General features: G+C 35.3%; 1 protein-coding gene across 1 annotated transcript in view; it reads left to right on the top strand.

Annotated features, from left to right (window-relative positions):
- LOC107600134 (polypeptide N-acetylgalactosaminyltransferase 9-like) overlaps nt 1–17,528 on the top strand; it is a 108,192-nt gene that overhangs the window by 57,391 nt on the left and 33,273 nt on the right. Inside the window, exon 6 of the mRNA XM_016291935.1 lies at nt 16,044–16,241. Coding sequence (XP_016147421.1) covers nt 16,044–16,241 — 198 coding nt within the window. The remainder of the gene's footprint in view (nt 1–16,043; nt 16,242–17,528) is intronic.

Here is a 17,528-nt window from a genome sequence, read left to right on the forward strand (position 1 = left end):
CTGGATTAACCATTAATGCAGGGCTGTACAGTGCGACATATATGTCCATATCCATAGACATATACAGTATGTGCATATATGCACGTGCTACGAAAAAACTGGTCTGTGTGATGAATAAATTTACCACTGTAGCATGTGTGCGATACAGTTTTGCATGTTCATAACACAGCCGCTTAATAGTGTGAAGTGATTTCATTGTGCTTGTTTGTGTGTGTGAGATTGATTATACTTGGTAGTTAGGGGTGTGCGATATGACAATTTTTGGTAGTGGACAATTAAAATGTCTCCACGATCTGCTTTTGAAGAAATATCATTGTATCGTGCTACAGCGCACATTCTATCAGCTGTAGTTCTTGCGCCTCCCTCCGTCTCAATATAATGTACAACGCCACATGCATTCACATCAGTGTTAGCTCAGCGTTAGAGTTACTCTCACGGGACACTGCAGTTATGTGCAATCACAAAACTACATTATTTCCATCTGCTTTAAAGCAATACCGGTTAAACATTTAATTCACGTGCTGTTCTGCATGTGCTTTTTCTGAGCGTGTACTCATGAAGCGCGCTTAAACTTGAGAGCCCGTCAAAAAGCGCCTGATTATTGGACTAAGTTGTCTTTCGCGTCTGATTGATTTAGCGTCTAATACTGTCAAAAACACACAAGGTTTATGAGAGCCTGTCAAAAAGCGCCTGATTATTGGACTAAGTTGTCTTTCGCGTTTGATTGATTTCACATCTAATACTGTCAAAACCACACAAGGTTTACATATAAACACAGTTGGTTATGTCTAAAAGGAAAGTAAAGAGTTGAGAGAGCAACGCGTGCAGCTCTTAAAGGGACAATAGCTACTAAACATGCTGCCGACTGTCATTAAAGGGATAGTTCACCCAAAAAATTTAATTTCTGTCATTATTTACTGAATCACATTTTGTCCCAAAACTGTATTAATTTATTTCTTGTGCTGAACACAAAAGAAGATATTTTGAAGAATGTGAGTAACCAAACAGTAGCTGGTCCACACTGACTTTTACAGTAGGAAAAAAACACCATGGAAGTCACTGTGTACCAGCAACTGCTTGGTTACCTACATTCTTCAAAAATAACTTTTATGCTCAACAGACGAAATAAACTAATTCAGGTTTAAAACAACTTGAGTAAATGGTGGTATAAAAATGAAACACTATGACAGAATTGAAAGACAGATTACAGAATTTTAATTTTTGGTGAACTATTCTTTTAATGTTCATAAAACAACAAAACATCAGTCAGTTGCTTTAAAAAAGTAAAATTGATGTATATAGTGTATATAATGTTTTATTTTAATATTTGTTAATTCAATTTCTTGAATGTTACTGCTAAATACTGTACCTGGAAAAATAAAGCACTGTTTGTTTTATTTGTATATTATGTGTATTTGTAATGTATATCATTGTTCTTATTTTCTAATAACAAAGATAAAATAATGACAAAGATTTTTATCTTTACTCACTTTGGCCTAAATGTCTGCCGTTCATTTTTATTTTATATTTTGTTAAGGTGTAAAAGGTGTTATGTTTCTGCACTCTTCCATTTGTAGCAAATTACGAAAACTTTGTTTAAAAACAATTTTTGTGATGGTTTGTATTTGTTGTGCTCTGTATGGAACATCAGTGCCTGTTTAAGTGATTAACTCCATTACTTGTGTTTGTTTTCAGACATGATAACAGACTATTTTATATTTTGTTAAGGTGTAAAAGGTGTTATGTTTCTGCACTCTTCCATTTGTAGCAAATTACGAAAACTTTGTTTAAAAACAATTTTTGTGATGGTTTGTATTTGTTGTGCTCTGTATGGAACATCAGTGCCTGTTCTGTTTATTAACTCCATTACTTGTGTTTGTTTTCAGACATGATAACAGACGTGTTATACTTGTGCTACAACTTTTTGGCCTGTGCTACAAAACGTCTCGGGTTACTTATGTAACCATGGTTCCCTGAGTAGGGAACGAGACACTGCGTCCTCTAGGTTTCTTGCCATGCTGCGGACGCAAGCTTCAGACGAAGAAGTGAACGATGTGTAGCTCCCGGCACCGATTTATACTGTAGTCGCACCGGTAGTGACGTCATGGCTGTCGCCGGCCAACGAGTTGGTGTTTTTTCAATGTATGCTTCAGATACGAGTCACGACGAGGCGTTCCCCATAGCGACCCCTAGAGGACGCAGTTCGAAGTTCCCATGAAAGGGAACTTTCAACCTCTGTAGCACCAGTGCTATGTGAAAAAAAAAGTTAACGTACAGCCCTGCATTAATGAGCTTTTCCTCTTTGTTCCACAACATAAACATTTCATGGAGAGATGATCACTGAATGAGGCCACCGTCTCAGGCACATGTTGCCAAATCTGTGGTCAGAAAGACAGGAGATGCATACCTCATTTTGGAGCCAAAATTAAATTAGAGTTTCATTATCACTTCCCTCGTGCAAAACTTGGTTTGCTATTTCATTTAAATGTGCTTTCTTGTGTGTGAGCTCCAAATTTCACGGTGTCGGAAAGTAAATGCATTTTAGTTTTGTATTTAAAAGAGGTCATATCATAATTTATTATATTCCCCCTCAAGTATTCCCCTAACATTAAAAGGGTTTTTTAATGTCAAAAACAGTCATCATTTTGTTTTTCATACCGATTTTCCACCCTCTGTTTGGCTTTTAGAAATAAACCGATTTTTTTTTCTACTTAGCCTTTAAGAAACACCCTCTTTCGCATGTAAAATAAGCAGATTCGAAATTAGCATGTTTTCATAGCACACCAAGGTCTTGTATGTCAAAAAGATCAAGGAAAATGTGATTCCTCATTAAGCCTTCAACATACTGTTTGCTCAAAAATAAAATCTCTTGAGAACTATGATGAACTCCTCTCCTCATGTCAGCACTGCCCTATTCCCTCAGTTGTCATTCTAATGTTGTCAGATTGAACCACCTGACCCGGGACTTTAAATTCACATAGTTTTTACATCATATTTCCATGGACATGTTGTTCCCTCATGTTATTTTATTGTTATTTTTTTAAAATAAACACACATTTGATGCATAGATGAGAACTTTTTTCTATTTATAGAAACATCACATGTTAAACTTTGAAGTAACTTGATGTATCCACACTTACAAGCACAGCTTCAAATGAAAGTTAATTTCAAATTGGCAGCATGCTGTGCTGGAAGTTTGACAATTAACACTTTGATATATTTGTTTCAAAGCAACTAACAGAATTCCAAAGAGGCCATTTAGTCAATATATGAACTGCAACAGCATTGGTCAAAAAAACTGTGAAAGCGTTTCATGTGTTAAGGACAACAGTTTTTAAAATGTAGCAGTAAAGTCACTAAAAATAAAACGTATTTCATTTTCTTAGGCCATACCTATTTTTCATTTTCTGCCTACATACATTTTCTGACCCTCAAGTCGTGGAGCACAAAATAAGATATTTTGCTGTTTCAGTGTTGTTGTTGTTGTGTTCAGCAGAATAAATTAAGTCATACAAATTTGAAGCAACATGAGGATGAATGGTAACTGACGGCGGAATTTACATTTTTGAGTGAATTATCTCTTTCACAAGGCACTCATGTAGTGCTGTACCTTGAATAATTAAATGCCATGCAGATTGTGTTTAGCTCAGATTTTGTGGCTGTGTTTGTGCTGTTACTTAGTAATTTATTTATTAAAACAGGAACTGAAACAACCCAGACAGGGTGCGCAAATAAACAGTGTTGTCAGTAAGCACAGTTCATTCCTTGCTTTAAGTTTTTGCCTTTCCCAGGAGTAGACGGATGTGTCACAGGATATTTGCTAAGTGGTACAAAAGGACCTCCTCAAATGTGACCACAGACCTGAATCCTCTTCACTAGGGGAAAACAAAACTGTATGTCATGAGATTCACAAAGCTCAGATTTATGGCAGGACTGCTGTTTCTGAGTCCTCTTCTTTCCAAGGCCAACACACAAAGACATAACCTGGTGTGTTGAGCATAAAACCTGTACCCCTGGGCAATGGAAAAGGTATTATGGTCTAACAAGTTATCTTTCAGCCTCATGTCTATCTCCCGACAGGTTCGGCAAATCTTTTCAACTCAAATCAGTGCTGCCGACTTGTATGCACAGAGGGGATCAGTAATTTTATGAGCAGTCATTTTATGGCCCCTCAAGTATTCCCCTAACATTAAAAGGGTTTTTTAATGTCAAAAACAGTCATCATTTTGTTTTTCATACCGATTTTCCACCCTCTGTTTGGCTCTTAGAAATAAACCGATTTTTTTTTTCTACTTAGCCTTTAAGAAACACCCTCTTTCGCATGTAAAATAAGCAGATTCGAAATTAGCATGTTTTCATAGCACACCAAGGTCTTGTATGTCAAAAAGATCAAGGAAAATGTGATTCCTCATTAAGCCTTCAACATACTGTTTGCTCAAAAATAAAATCTCTTGAGAACTATGATGAACTCCTCTCCTCATGTCAGCACTGCCCTATTCCCTCAGTTGTCATTCTAATGTTGTCAGATTGAACCACCTGACCCGGGACTTTAAATTCACATAGTTTTTACATCATATTTCCATAGACATGTTGTTCCCTCATGTTATTTTATTGTTATTTTTTTTTAAATAAACACACATTTGATGCATAGATGAGAACTTTTTTCTATTTATAGAAACATCACATGTTAAACTTTGAAGTAACTTGATGTATCCACACTTACAAGCACAGCTTCAAATGAAAGTTAATTTCAAATTGGCAGCATGCTGTGCTGGAAGTTTGACAATTAACACTTTGATATATTTGTTTCAAAGCAACTAACAGAATTCCAAAGAGGCCATTTAGTCAATATATGAACTGCAACAGCATTGGTCAAAAAAACTGTGAAAGCGTTTCATGTGTTAAGGACAACAGTTTTTAAAATGTAGCAGTAAAGTCACTAAAAATAAAACGTATTTCATTTTCTTAGGCCATACCTATTTTTCATTTTCTGCCTACATACATTTTCTGACCCTCAAGTCGTGGAGCACAAAATAAGATATTTTGCTGTTTCAGTGTTGTTGTTGTTGTGTTCAGCAGAATAAATTAAGTCATACAAATTTGAAGCAACATGAGGATGAATGGTAACTGACGGCGGAATTTACATTTTTGAGTGAATTATCTCTTTCACAAGGCACTCATGTAGTGCTGTACCTTGAATACTTAAATGCCATGCAGATTGTGTTTAGCTCAGATTTTGTGGCTGTGTTTGTGCTGTTACTTAGTAATTTATTTATTAAAACAGGAACTGAAACAACCCAGACAAGGTGCGCAAATAAACAGTGTTGTCAGTAAGCACAGTTCATTCCTTGCTTTAAGTTTTTGCCTTTCCCAGGAGTAGACGGATGTGTCACAGGATATTTGCTAAGTGGTACAAAAGGACCTCCTCAAATGTGACCACAGACCTGAATCCTCTTCACTAGGGGAAAACAAAACTGTATGTCATGAGATTCACAAAGCTCAGATTTATGGCAGGACTGCTGTTTCTGAGTCCTCTTCTTTCCAAGGCCAACACACAAAGACATAACCTGGTGTGTTGAGCATAAAACCTGTACCCCTGGGCAATGGAAAAGGTATTATGGTCTAACAAGTTATCTTTCAGCCTCATGTCTATCTCCCGACAGGTTCGGCAAATCTTTTCAACTCAAATCAGTGCTGCCGACTTGTATGCACAGAGGGGATCAGTAATTTTATGAGCAGTCATTTTATGGAAGTCATGTTGTGCATTGCACTGCAATGGCCAAGGGATGTAAGACTATGTATAGATATTTTTTTTCATGTTTTTGAAAGAAGTATCCTATGCTCACCAAGGCTGCATTTATTTGATCACAAATTCAGTAAAAACAGCAATGATGTACAATATTATTACAATTTAAAAATAATTTAGCTGTTATTGTTGTTTTTTTAAATATATTTTAAAATGTAATTGATTCCTGTAGTGGCAAAGCTGAATTTCAGCAGCCAGTCTTCAGTGGCACATGATCCTTCAGAAATGATTTTAATATGCTAATTTGCTGCTCAAGAAAGCACTTTCTCATTATTATCAATGTTATAATAAAAGTATTAAAGCAGCACAGCTATTTCCAATATTTATAATAATAAGAAATGTTACTTGAGCAGCAATTCAGCATATTAGAATGATTTTCAGAAAAATCATGTGATGCTTTATTCATCACAGTATTTGTTTCAAAAATGTTCAAACATCTTACCAACCGCAAATTTTTTAATGTGTGTACTTATAATTCTACATATTCTGCGTTATATTACATTTGACAAGTTTACAAGTAAAATCAGTATTGATTATAGTAGATTTTGTCATGGGTGAATTTTGCAATCACTTACTCCACATACAGTTGCATATGTGCAATTTAATTTGTCGTCTGTAGAGCGCTAGCTTGTGAATTATGTAATTTTCTAAAGGTGTTTCAGTCTTCAGTGTTAGTGACACTTGTAGACAGCACATAACAAATTATACCACAGCCTGTAATTCTACCCTAATTTGAGCTTGTCGGCTTGTCAGATTCAAGATGTATTGTGTGTGTGTATGTATGGCATGAAGTTACAATATACAGCCAGTCCAGTGGGTCATAAATTGCACATACTGTGCCTCACGCAAAACCTTTTCTCATTTCTCATGTTCTAAACTTATTCATTATGCATGACTTATTGAGGCAAAGTTGAAATGGAATGATATGAATAAAACCGTGTAAAACTTTTTAAACAAGACATTGTCTAGTCAACTTTCAAGTTTGCCATGCCAAATGTGGGGGGGGGGGATACATTACAAATACATTATTTAGGTAACACGTTAATACACTTTAATACATTAACTAATCTAAACTTATTGTAAAGTGTTACAATTATCTGTTATTAAAGCATATATATGTTCACAAAAACTGTTAAATTAAACAGAAAACAAGCAGTTTAATTTAAATTCTTTAGCTATTATATTATCGAATACAGCATGCAAAGAGTGCTCCCTTTAAATTTATTAAAAACTGTCACTCATTCATCACGATCTCACAAAGTTCCAAAAAAAAACAACCAAACAAAAAAAAAACAATGAACATGACTACACGATGAAACCTTTTTAATGTCTTTGTTAGAAAGAAGTTATGAGCATGATAGAACTCAGCACTGGACAAAAAACGGTGACTGGAGCGGTGAGTGCGTGGATTCCAACCTAAACACCTCTGATTGGCCATTGCGTTTTAGAAATCAACAAACATGTCTGTGATTGGATACATTGCTCACCTCTGAGAAAATGCATTGTAAAATCATTTGACGCTTTCCAAAGCAGAAGGGCAGATACACTTCGTTATACTATTATTACGAAGAAAACAGATCCTAGACCAGGGGTTATGGGCAGCTTTTCCATCTAAAAGCAATCAGAAGCAACAGCAGGCAGTTGTATGAGTAAGACTATTATACACGCTAAACTCAAGTCCGACCGTCCCCCTCGGTCCGAAGGGGGGGCACAGGGATGTCCGTGGGGGGGCCTATTTCAGTATGCATTGTACATATATCCCTGTTTTAAAGTATCAGGCTCCTGACAGAATTTCATTATTTATGAAACTTAACCTATATAGAGTAGCCCAGCACAGTGTTTGGTAGACTGGCAGAATTAGCTGTGATTGTATAAATACAGGAGAAGGCCTCTGGTGAGCATTATTGATTATTCATGACTTAGGTCTTTTATCATCTGCTGCCGAATTCTGAAGTGCATTGTGTGTATGTGTGTGCGTCATTAGACAGTTGACTGATAATTGTCGGGCCCTCATCTGTAGGCCAGATTTTTTTTTTCTTTAGTATGTCCAGCCTCCCACCGCTGGAACCTTTTGCCCTGTGTTCTATTCTTCCAGTCGCCATTGTTCACAGTTGTGTCTGACATGCCGATTCTATTATCTCTCGTCTCTACGTCTCTCTCTCTTAATGTCTGTCCTTTTCTCTCTCCTTCAATTTCTTCCTGCATCTCTGCCTTAGGTTTCTGAGGAGCTTTGTTTGATTTAAAGGGAGAAACACAGTGATATATTAGAGAATCTGAAACTTATTATATATGTGGTTCTAGATTGACTCTGAAAATTTAATTTTGTGCAACAACAGAACCATCATAAAGGTCCTGTAGGTGTATGTCCCACAACAATATAAACAAGTGTACAGTAGTTGTTTATCAGCTTCTTCTGTGTAATTCTTTGATATTTTGAAATGTTTTTAAAGCTGAAGAGTGTAATTGTTTAAATTTTATTGTGTGTGTGTGTGTGTGTGTGTGCGTGGGTGCGTGCGTGTGTGTGTGTTACAGAGCCAGAAAACTCTTGAGTAAAATGCTTGTGTTTTTTAGCTGACTGTTAAATGAGTAAGTGTGTGCTGCAGAGCTGCAATGTAAAAGTGAAGTTTACTTAACAGTCCCTCCAGGATTTCGCTTTTTTTCCCCCAAATTTTTTCAATCAAAATTACTGATTTTGTCGTGGTAATTTCCAGAGATTTGCGAAAAATCGGCAATGTTTTTTTTAATGTGATGTTTTAGGATAGCACAGATTCTTTGGTTTTCCGACATCTTTTGCATATTTGAACCCTTTCCATCAATGACTGTATAAATTTGAGATCCATCTTTTCACACTGAGGACAACGGAGGGACTAATACGCAGCTATTACAAAAGGTCCAAACACTCACTGATACTCCAAAAGGAAAAACAATGCATTAGGCACGAAAAATTACATTACGGAGCTCAACGGCTATTATTTGTATGGCCATCACATAAAAAGTTCTAAATCCTTAGTCTGGGGCTGTGTAAAATAATAAAAGGTTCTCTCTTGCACTGCACCTTCAGTTCCCTTTCCCTATTCTTCATTTTCCCCAATATCCCTGCCCCCCCCCCCCCTCTCCCCCACCACCCCACCCCACCCCACCAATCCTGCATTTATTTGATCCAAGAGCAGTAATATTGTGAAATATTTTTACTATTTAAAATAACTGCTTTCGATTGGATTATATTTTAAAATGTAATTTATTTCTGTGATCAAACCTGAATTTTTGTCAGTCTTCAGTGTCACATAATCCTTCAGAAATCATTCTAATATGCTGATTTGCTGCTCAAGAAACATATTTGTTGTTGTTATTATTATTATTATTATCAATATTTAAAACAGTTGAGTAGATCAGAATTTTTTGATGAATAGAAACATCCAAAGATCAGCATTTATCTGAAATAAAAAGCTTTTGTAACATTATACATGCACTATACCAAAAGTTTGGAGTTAGTATAATTTTTTATTAGAAATTATTACTTTTATTTAGCAATCAAAATTTTTTGATCAAAAGTGATGATAAAGACATTTATAATGTTACAAAAGATTTCTATTTCAGATAAATAATATTACAATGTAATAATAATAATAAATGTTGTTTGAGCAGCAAACCAGCATATTAGAATGATTTCTGAAGGATCATGTGACACTGAAGACTGGAGTAATGACACTGAAAATTCAGCTTTGAAATCACAAGAATAAATTACATTTTGAAATTTATTCAAATAGAAATTAGTCATTTTAAATAATAAAAATATTTCACAATATTGCTATTTTGGCTGTATTTTGGATCAAATAAATTCAGGCGTGGTGAGCAGAAGGGACTTCTTTTAAAAACATAAAAAATCTTACTGATCAAAACCTTTTGACTGGTAGTGTATTAGAACACAATTTCTAAAGTGCCTAAATGTCAAAATTAGTACAATATATTTGTTGAAAAATTCTAATACTGAACACACTATTGAATTATTAGGCTGTGACTCGTATTATTTTTGTGTTGCTGTCTCTAGCTCCCTCCCTCCCTGTACAATAAATCCATGTGAATATCTGTCTCTGCTAATTTTTTTAATGTAACTTTACAATCGAAATTGATGTCCTTTAGCACAGTACTATTCTGAATGATGATAATAATGAGGTGCTACTGATAGCCTAACAGATACTAGCAGTTTAATACTCAACTAGGTTAATAAAGACAAAACTATCTAGCTGCTTAAAAACAGGATGTAAAAAATTAAATCCTACGTCTTACTACAGGAAAAAAAAAAAAAAAATCTTCGGGGAATATTTTGCCTTAGCCTAACCTTTTTAACCAGGCTGAGCAAACACAAACAGTTCATGGGATCTTCACAGTGAATGAGGCGAGATTTCATTTTCTGATAGAGGTACATGAGAGAAAGTTTCCTAATTCAAGATGTCACACAGGAGTTTCATCAGCTGTGGAGAATAGGAGGCTAATCTCAAAGGACTGTGTTCTGTAAAAGGGGGAAGACAGTGAAGATAGCAGGATTTACCTCCATACGATGACATGCCAAGTCAAGCACAGTGGGTGATAGAAATCCGTTTATTCAGCAAATTGTCCGAGACTGTTCACGGGGCGCAGTGGTTTATTGTTTCTACAAAGAGTATAAGGGATTTATGATATACCCTGTGGACTTTAGTCAAGGTAAGTGCCATATTTAATTTGACATGAATGAAAACGTGGCTGTGAGGGATAGACATATGGGTTGTGGGACTGTACTGTCTTAAGGTCCCAGGTTGCATCTAAATTTGCGTTTTCAATGTTTCATCATTGAACAGATTGTACATTATTATCACAGTCTTAATTTTGGTCTGTTTTTGTTATTTTAGTATTTTTTTAATATATACTATTATAGTATTTATTAATATTTTTAGTTAGGTTTTAATTTACGTTTGAGTCATTTTGTGTGCTTTTGTCATTTTTAGTTATATAAATGCATGTTTTAGTTTGTCATTTTACTACTTCAACCTCAACTTATTTCAATTTGTTTGCAAGGCAACATTTCTAAAATGCGTTTATTTATTTAACTTTTTAAAAGTTTTTATTTTAATATTTATTTTATTTCAGCTTTGTTTTAATTATATAAAAAATATTTTTAGTAAACAATAACAACACCGAGTAGAACATGTACTGTGGATTCCAAATGTCTGAGACTGAAAATGCTTCTGTTTTTCATTTTTCATATTAATACAGAACTTTTCCTGACAAATTATAGTATAAGCAATTTGAGTGAAAAGGTGATCTGAAAAAAAACGAATAATTATCACATAATTATTAAAAAGGATAATGATTAATTTTATTGTGATTTCTTTATTTAAAAATTAGAAAAATCCTGAAACTTGATTTTATATTCTTTTATTTTTTATTTTTACCATATTTAAATTACATTCCGAATCCCATATTCCTGGAGACTTTTGGACTCCACTAGGTGCATGCAGATTTTGGATTTATCTCTGACATTATATACATAGTTTACTTAAAGGAATGACTTAACATTATTAAACTTGACATTTTCAACGTGGCATTGATGCTGCTTTATTGTATATGGTTGTCAGTCTAAGGCTGTTATACAACAGTAACAACCAAGATTTTCCTGTTTATCATTTCTGATTTTATGTCTGGCACTTTCATCTATTTGGAAAGATCGAGACGTATGCTGTGGGTAATGAAAGAACTGATCACTGTTGCCCTACTGCACACCCTGTCTCATATACCAAAGAGAGTCCCTTTTGTAATTAATCCTGGCAATTACTGGCAGCTGTGTTAGTAATAAGATAGGGTTTTAAAAATTGGACATTTGGCTTAGAGGAGGCAATGCAGCATATTTTTTGACTTTTGAATTTCCATGTTCCTGTCTATATTCTGTATGTTTTATTTTTTATTTTTACCCTTCTACTTGCTTCCTTTGTTGTGTCCTGTGACACTTGATATGTTTGTTTTGAGCTGAGCCTTATGTAGCTCTCTAGTGTGTGTCATGGCACTGTGATACTGTAAAGTTATTTTTTGATTTTCCTCCCTCCCTCTTTCTTTTGTTTTTGTGGTCTTTTGTGACTTCCTGGCGTGAACGGGGCGTGGGCTGTAACTTTCCTTTCATCGCACTAGTCTTACAGATATATGTTCCCGCTTGCAGTGTCAGTATGTATGCATTAACACTAAGTGATAACGTCAGACTATAAAAAAGGATGATAAAATCAGGGAAAGGCTCACAAAAGATATAGTGAATGCAGTGTATTTTTCTTTTGTCTGCTGCTGAGGTGGTTGGCTAATTTGTATGCTGTGTTTAATCATTACCGTATTTAATGTGTTGCTATTCGCTTTAAAAAGTAATTTCAACTGTAATTTAATTACCTAAAAAAACTATTTTTAAAAGTTTTAGTCTCTGTTTAAATATGGAAGCTTGTTTCTGCCATGGGATTAAAAATAAAACAGGTAACTTAGACTAAATAGACTTTTTATTTTTCTCACAATTGCGAGCGAATGAAGTCAGAATTGTGAGATACAATTCAATTACAATTGTGCGGTATTAAATAGCAATTCTAAGTAGAAATGTTGGAATTGTGAGAAATAAACTTGAAATATCCAGAAAAAAAGTCATAATTGTGAAATAAAGTGTTTCTTAAAGACTTTTTAAAAAAATTTTTATCCATGTTGGAAACAAAAAAAAAAGTCAGAATTGTGAGAAAAAAAAGTCTGCCTTTTTTTTTACCTTTTTGTTTTTTATCACATGACAGAAACAAGCTTTCATATTTAAATGATTTTTAAACTATTAAATGCTAAACTATTTTTACTATCTCAGCTCACTATATGGTTGCTCTACTTATCAAATGATTAGATTAGTATTGTTTTTCACCAGTACAAGACAGGATACCCAATAGAGTCAGCTGCGCGTGTTGAGACGGATCTGCACACCACTGGTTTATTATAGCCCAGAATGGGTTCCTTTGGGATCTTACATGTAGCTAGTCCAGGTTATGATGCCAGCGGCCCAAGGACAGAGAAGATGAATAGATGGATTCACAAGAGGGATGGTTTCTTGCAAGGTTAGCGTATCAGTACATCCTCACATCCCCCACATGTGCTGTGTCGTGCTTATTCAGGACCAGGTTTTCATGAAAGAGCTGCCATCTGGGCTGCATTTCCCGAAACCTTCTTAACGCTACGTCATTCTTAAGTTATACCTTAAGCTGTAACTTATTGTTAATATGTGTTTCCCGAAATGTTCTTAGCTAAGTATACCTTCTGTAAGTCATAATTTCGTAAGGTTGGTCTGGACCAGTCGTAGCTATAACTTATCACTGTTGACAGTTCACAGTTCTTTACATCTCAGTCTATACGAATACAGTTCTGAAGTTGTAATACACCCAGTGTTCAATTAGGCTAACTGATGTGATTTCATGCAAATAATAAAACATTAGACTGATGATGGTTACCTTTTTTATTATATTATGCAAAGGTACATCATCTGGCAAACCATTAGGTTTAGGAACTAAGTAAAGGCTTAGGAGTTTATTTAAAGGGAATGATTGTGGTGGGAAGTTTGGTCAAACTATGGCAGTGATACTCCGTCTGCGGAGCCATTTGGTATACGTGCACTAAAACTTTAGTCTCCTGGCTACCATGTCAGAAGCTGCAATTCTAAAAAAATAAATGTTGCCTGCCACAACAGCAAATTTAGCAGCTTAGATCTTGTTGGTCCGACTTTGTTGAGACGAACTTGACGGAGCTAACCCCTCAGCTCCCAAATCCAGCTGCTGGCGGCTCTCCTCTTTCTCTCTTTCTCTCTTTTTTCTCTGCCATAGTAGCTGTTGATTACCGTATTGACCCGAATATAAGACGATGTTTTTTTCTTGGAAATAAATCTGAAAAAATGCAGTCGTCTTATTTTCAGGTTCTAGACTTTGACATGTCAATAAAATACCCACAACAATAGGTGGCACCAAATATGCATAAAACGAGTGTGCCATGAAATACGTAATGTAATGCGTGTTGTAAAGATCGCGAGTAAAAACAAAAGAGAAAGAAAACCTTACAGCTGCATGAGTCGTGACTGTCACGTTAGCCTGATGGGACCAAACTCACTTTGTGATTTTAAAATGTAAGACAGTACCCAGATTTGAAGACTACATTAAGATTTAACTTCTGCTCTTAATAAGATTTTGGTCGGCTACTATTAGATGGATAGCCTATATATAGTGCCGTCAAACGATTAATCGTATCCAAAATAAAGTTTGTGTGTACTGTGTATATTTATTATGTATATATAAATACACGTGCATGCATGTATATATTTAAGAAAATGTATATATATAAGGATTTCTGAAGGATCATGTGGCACATAAAGGGATAGTTCAGTACTTTTTTTGTGCGCAAAGAAAACAAAAATAATGAGTTAATTCAACAATTTCTTCTCTTCCATGTCAGTCTTTGACGTGCATTCACTAGAGTACCACGACGCATGTGTGTGCATTCCTCTGCTTGTAAACAAGGTGCAGCGCATCCGTGTTCTACGTCAGAATGCATCACTCCTGCATCAGCAGCACCACATGCATGTGTCGGGGTACTCTCATGAATGTGCATCGATTGACATGGAAGAAAGTTCTTTGCGCACAATAAGTATTCTTGTAGCTTCATAAAATTAACGTTGAACCACTGATGTCACATGGACCATTTGAATGATGTCCTTACTACCTTTCTGGGCCTTGAACGTGGTAGTTGCGTTGCTAGCTCAGAAAGCTCTCGGATTTCATCAAAACTATCTTAATTTGTGTTCTGAAGATGAAGGAAGGTCTTACGGGTTTGGAACGACATGAGGGTGAGTAATTAATGACAGAATTTAAATTTTTGGGTGAACTATCCCTTTAACACTACAATAATAACTGGTGAAAATTCAGCTTTGCCATCACAGGAATAAATCACATTTTAAAGTGCATTACAATAGAAAACAGATATTTAAATGTCATACTATTTCACAATATTACTTTTTAACTGTATTTTTGATTAAATAAATGCAGCCTTGGTGAGCATAAGAAACATTACAAAATCTTACCAACCTCAAACTTTTGTACGGTGTTGTATTGCCTTAAAGATGCTCCACAATCTCTATGGAAATCCTGCCCCATTCCTTATAAAAAGACCTCTGTCCTGTATGACACCAATATACAGCCCCTTTAAAACACTTTTTTTCTTGTTAATTGGACACTTACATTAAGAAGCCTCTCAGCAGGCTTTTTTTTCTGAAAGCCCCACTCACAGCCCTTTTAAAACTCATGTCTCCGTGTTTATCATTACCTTAATGTGATTAAGCTTTTTAAGGATGACCTCAAAAAAAGATGAAGGACACCAAAGAAAGAGACATAGGAAGATGTAAAAAGAAGAAATAGTACATTCAGTTTTTGCAGGTTTTCTTGTTAGTCTTTTGTTTGCTTCTGCTGCAAATGTCAATATGTGATGATTACGCTGTCAGGTTTGATTGTTCTCCTTTTAAACCAACACCGGTTTTGATAATGGAATACAAGCTCGTTTCCAAAAATGACAGAATCAATTTTCTACCCAAGATTATTCTTGGAAACAGCCACATGGATTTTAAAGTAAACACAGAAGCTGTATACTAGATGAATAAATGGAATGAGAAGGTAGCATTTAATTTGTTTTAGTTATTGACAATGTCAGTTTGCTTGAGACATTTGTGCATTACAATTAAGTATTTGGACTGTGTGATGTACAAATTGTATTCCTTTTCACAAATTCAAAAAGGCACAGTGAAAGATGTGAGTGTAACACCTTGTCAACAACATTAATTGTTCATCAAAACAAAAATAAACAAATTGGAATTGATATCTCATTAAATATTTGTTTCAGTTTGGTATTACGATTCAATCTGAGAAGATTCACACAAGTGTTTTTGTACAAAAATATTTCCCGGTCTTAGAATTACAGTATGTAGTTCCCCCATCAGTCCTGCTTTCAGCCTCTGGTATAGGTGTTTTGGAGAACATTTTACTAAGATATTGTAAGAACATTTCACATTGACATCCTAACACTTGTTTTTACCTCTGTTGCTTTTTGTAACAGGAATATAATAACCGCTATTTGTATAGAAAGTAAGAAAGGCTCAATATGTCTCAACTCCCAATCTCTCTCTCTTCTTCTTTTTTCTTTCTGATCTCTATCATTTATTCAGGGCTGAGCCTATCCTCACAAGAGTGAAAGAAGATCACACTAGGATAATCCTCCCTGCGATAGATAATATCAAGTACAACACCTTTGAGGTGCAGCAATACGCTAATGCAGCTCATGGCTACAACTGGGGCCTCTGGTGCATGTACATCATCCCACCACAGGATTGGTTGGACAAAGGCGATGAGACTGCCCCCATCAGGTAAGGGCATCCAGTACTCCACTCCATAATGCATGAGGACATTCTCTGAAATATAAATGACCAGGGATATTAATATTTTAGAAGTGATAAGGTGGCGTTGGTTTCCTGGATGTGCAATAAATGTATTCATGTTTTGGCTTCCTTGAAGGATTTGTCGGTGTTATTTCAAACAGTGCAGAAAAAACTTTTCAATCCTCATTTAAGGGGTTGCACGGCCATGCTTAAAAACTACCATGGATTACCACAGTTTGACATAATTATTTGGGATATTTCTGGTGTCTGGCCTAGACGACAATGTGCTGCTACTCAGAGCTTTAGTTCAAACTGTTGTAACAACAAAATCGTGGGTAAGGTTTGATTCCCATGGAATGAATGAACTAATAAAATGTATACAGGATAAAAGTTCTGACTTTACGAAACTCAGTTCAAACTCGGAAACCCAGAAGAACCACAACAACCCAGATTTTAGCACATCAATAAGTGAAACATAGTAATATATTGTTTATTAGCACTTCTGTTTGTCTGTCTCAGTTTCACTCGGAGTTTAATCAACGACAACAAAAAGGAGATTAATTACAAATGATTGGAAGATACTGATTTAGTATTCATAGCAAGGTGATGTTGTCCAGCCCTACCACACTGCTATTCTCAATCACCTCTACCTCTACAGTGAAATACTAATTTTATGCTTAAAACCAACTTGGTGAAATGAGCTTTGGTAGAGCTCAGTCCTAAACCCATGAGAGCAGTGGATATACCCTGCCAAAGGAGAGTGGACTTTTTCATTTTGTATGAAATCTGGTGAAAGTCACTATTGTGTGAGAGTATCAGGACAGCAGAAATCCCATTCATTATTCATGTCTCTGACTGATAGCTATTTGGAGTGAGAAACTAGGCCTGTAGCCCAATATTACTGGAGCTGATCCTTGTGATGCCTCATATTGGTTACTGAAAAGTTTTTATTATTATTATTATTATTATTATTCTTTTCAGTAATATCTAATATCCTAAGAGCCTTTGATGTGCAGAGCAAGGGTGATCTCATTCGTTTTCATAGCTGTTCATACCTAAAGTGTATACTTACATTTTTGTATGTAGCACGTAGCATCTAAAACATAAACATTTCTTGTGTATAGTATATTAAACTTTAGAAACACAAATCTTTAAGAATACCATCACAGTTTAAAAATATAAATATGTAAATGTACTTATTAAAGTCATTTGTTTGTATAGCTGAATTTAATTGTCATTCAAGCTCAAAAAGCATGAAATATAAGTGTTGATTTT

The sequence above is a fragment of the Sinocyclocheilus grahami genome, unplaced genomic scaffold (genome assembly GCF_001515645.1).
Source record: "Sinocyclocheilus grahami isolate Dianchi unplaced genomic scaffold, SAMN03320097.WGS_v1.1 scaffold278.1, whole genome shotgun sequence".
Classification (NCBI taxonomy): domain Eukaryota; kingdom Metazoa; phylum Chordata; class Actinopteri; order Cypriniformes; family Cyprinidae; genus Sinocyclocheilus; species Sinocyclocheilus grahami.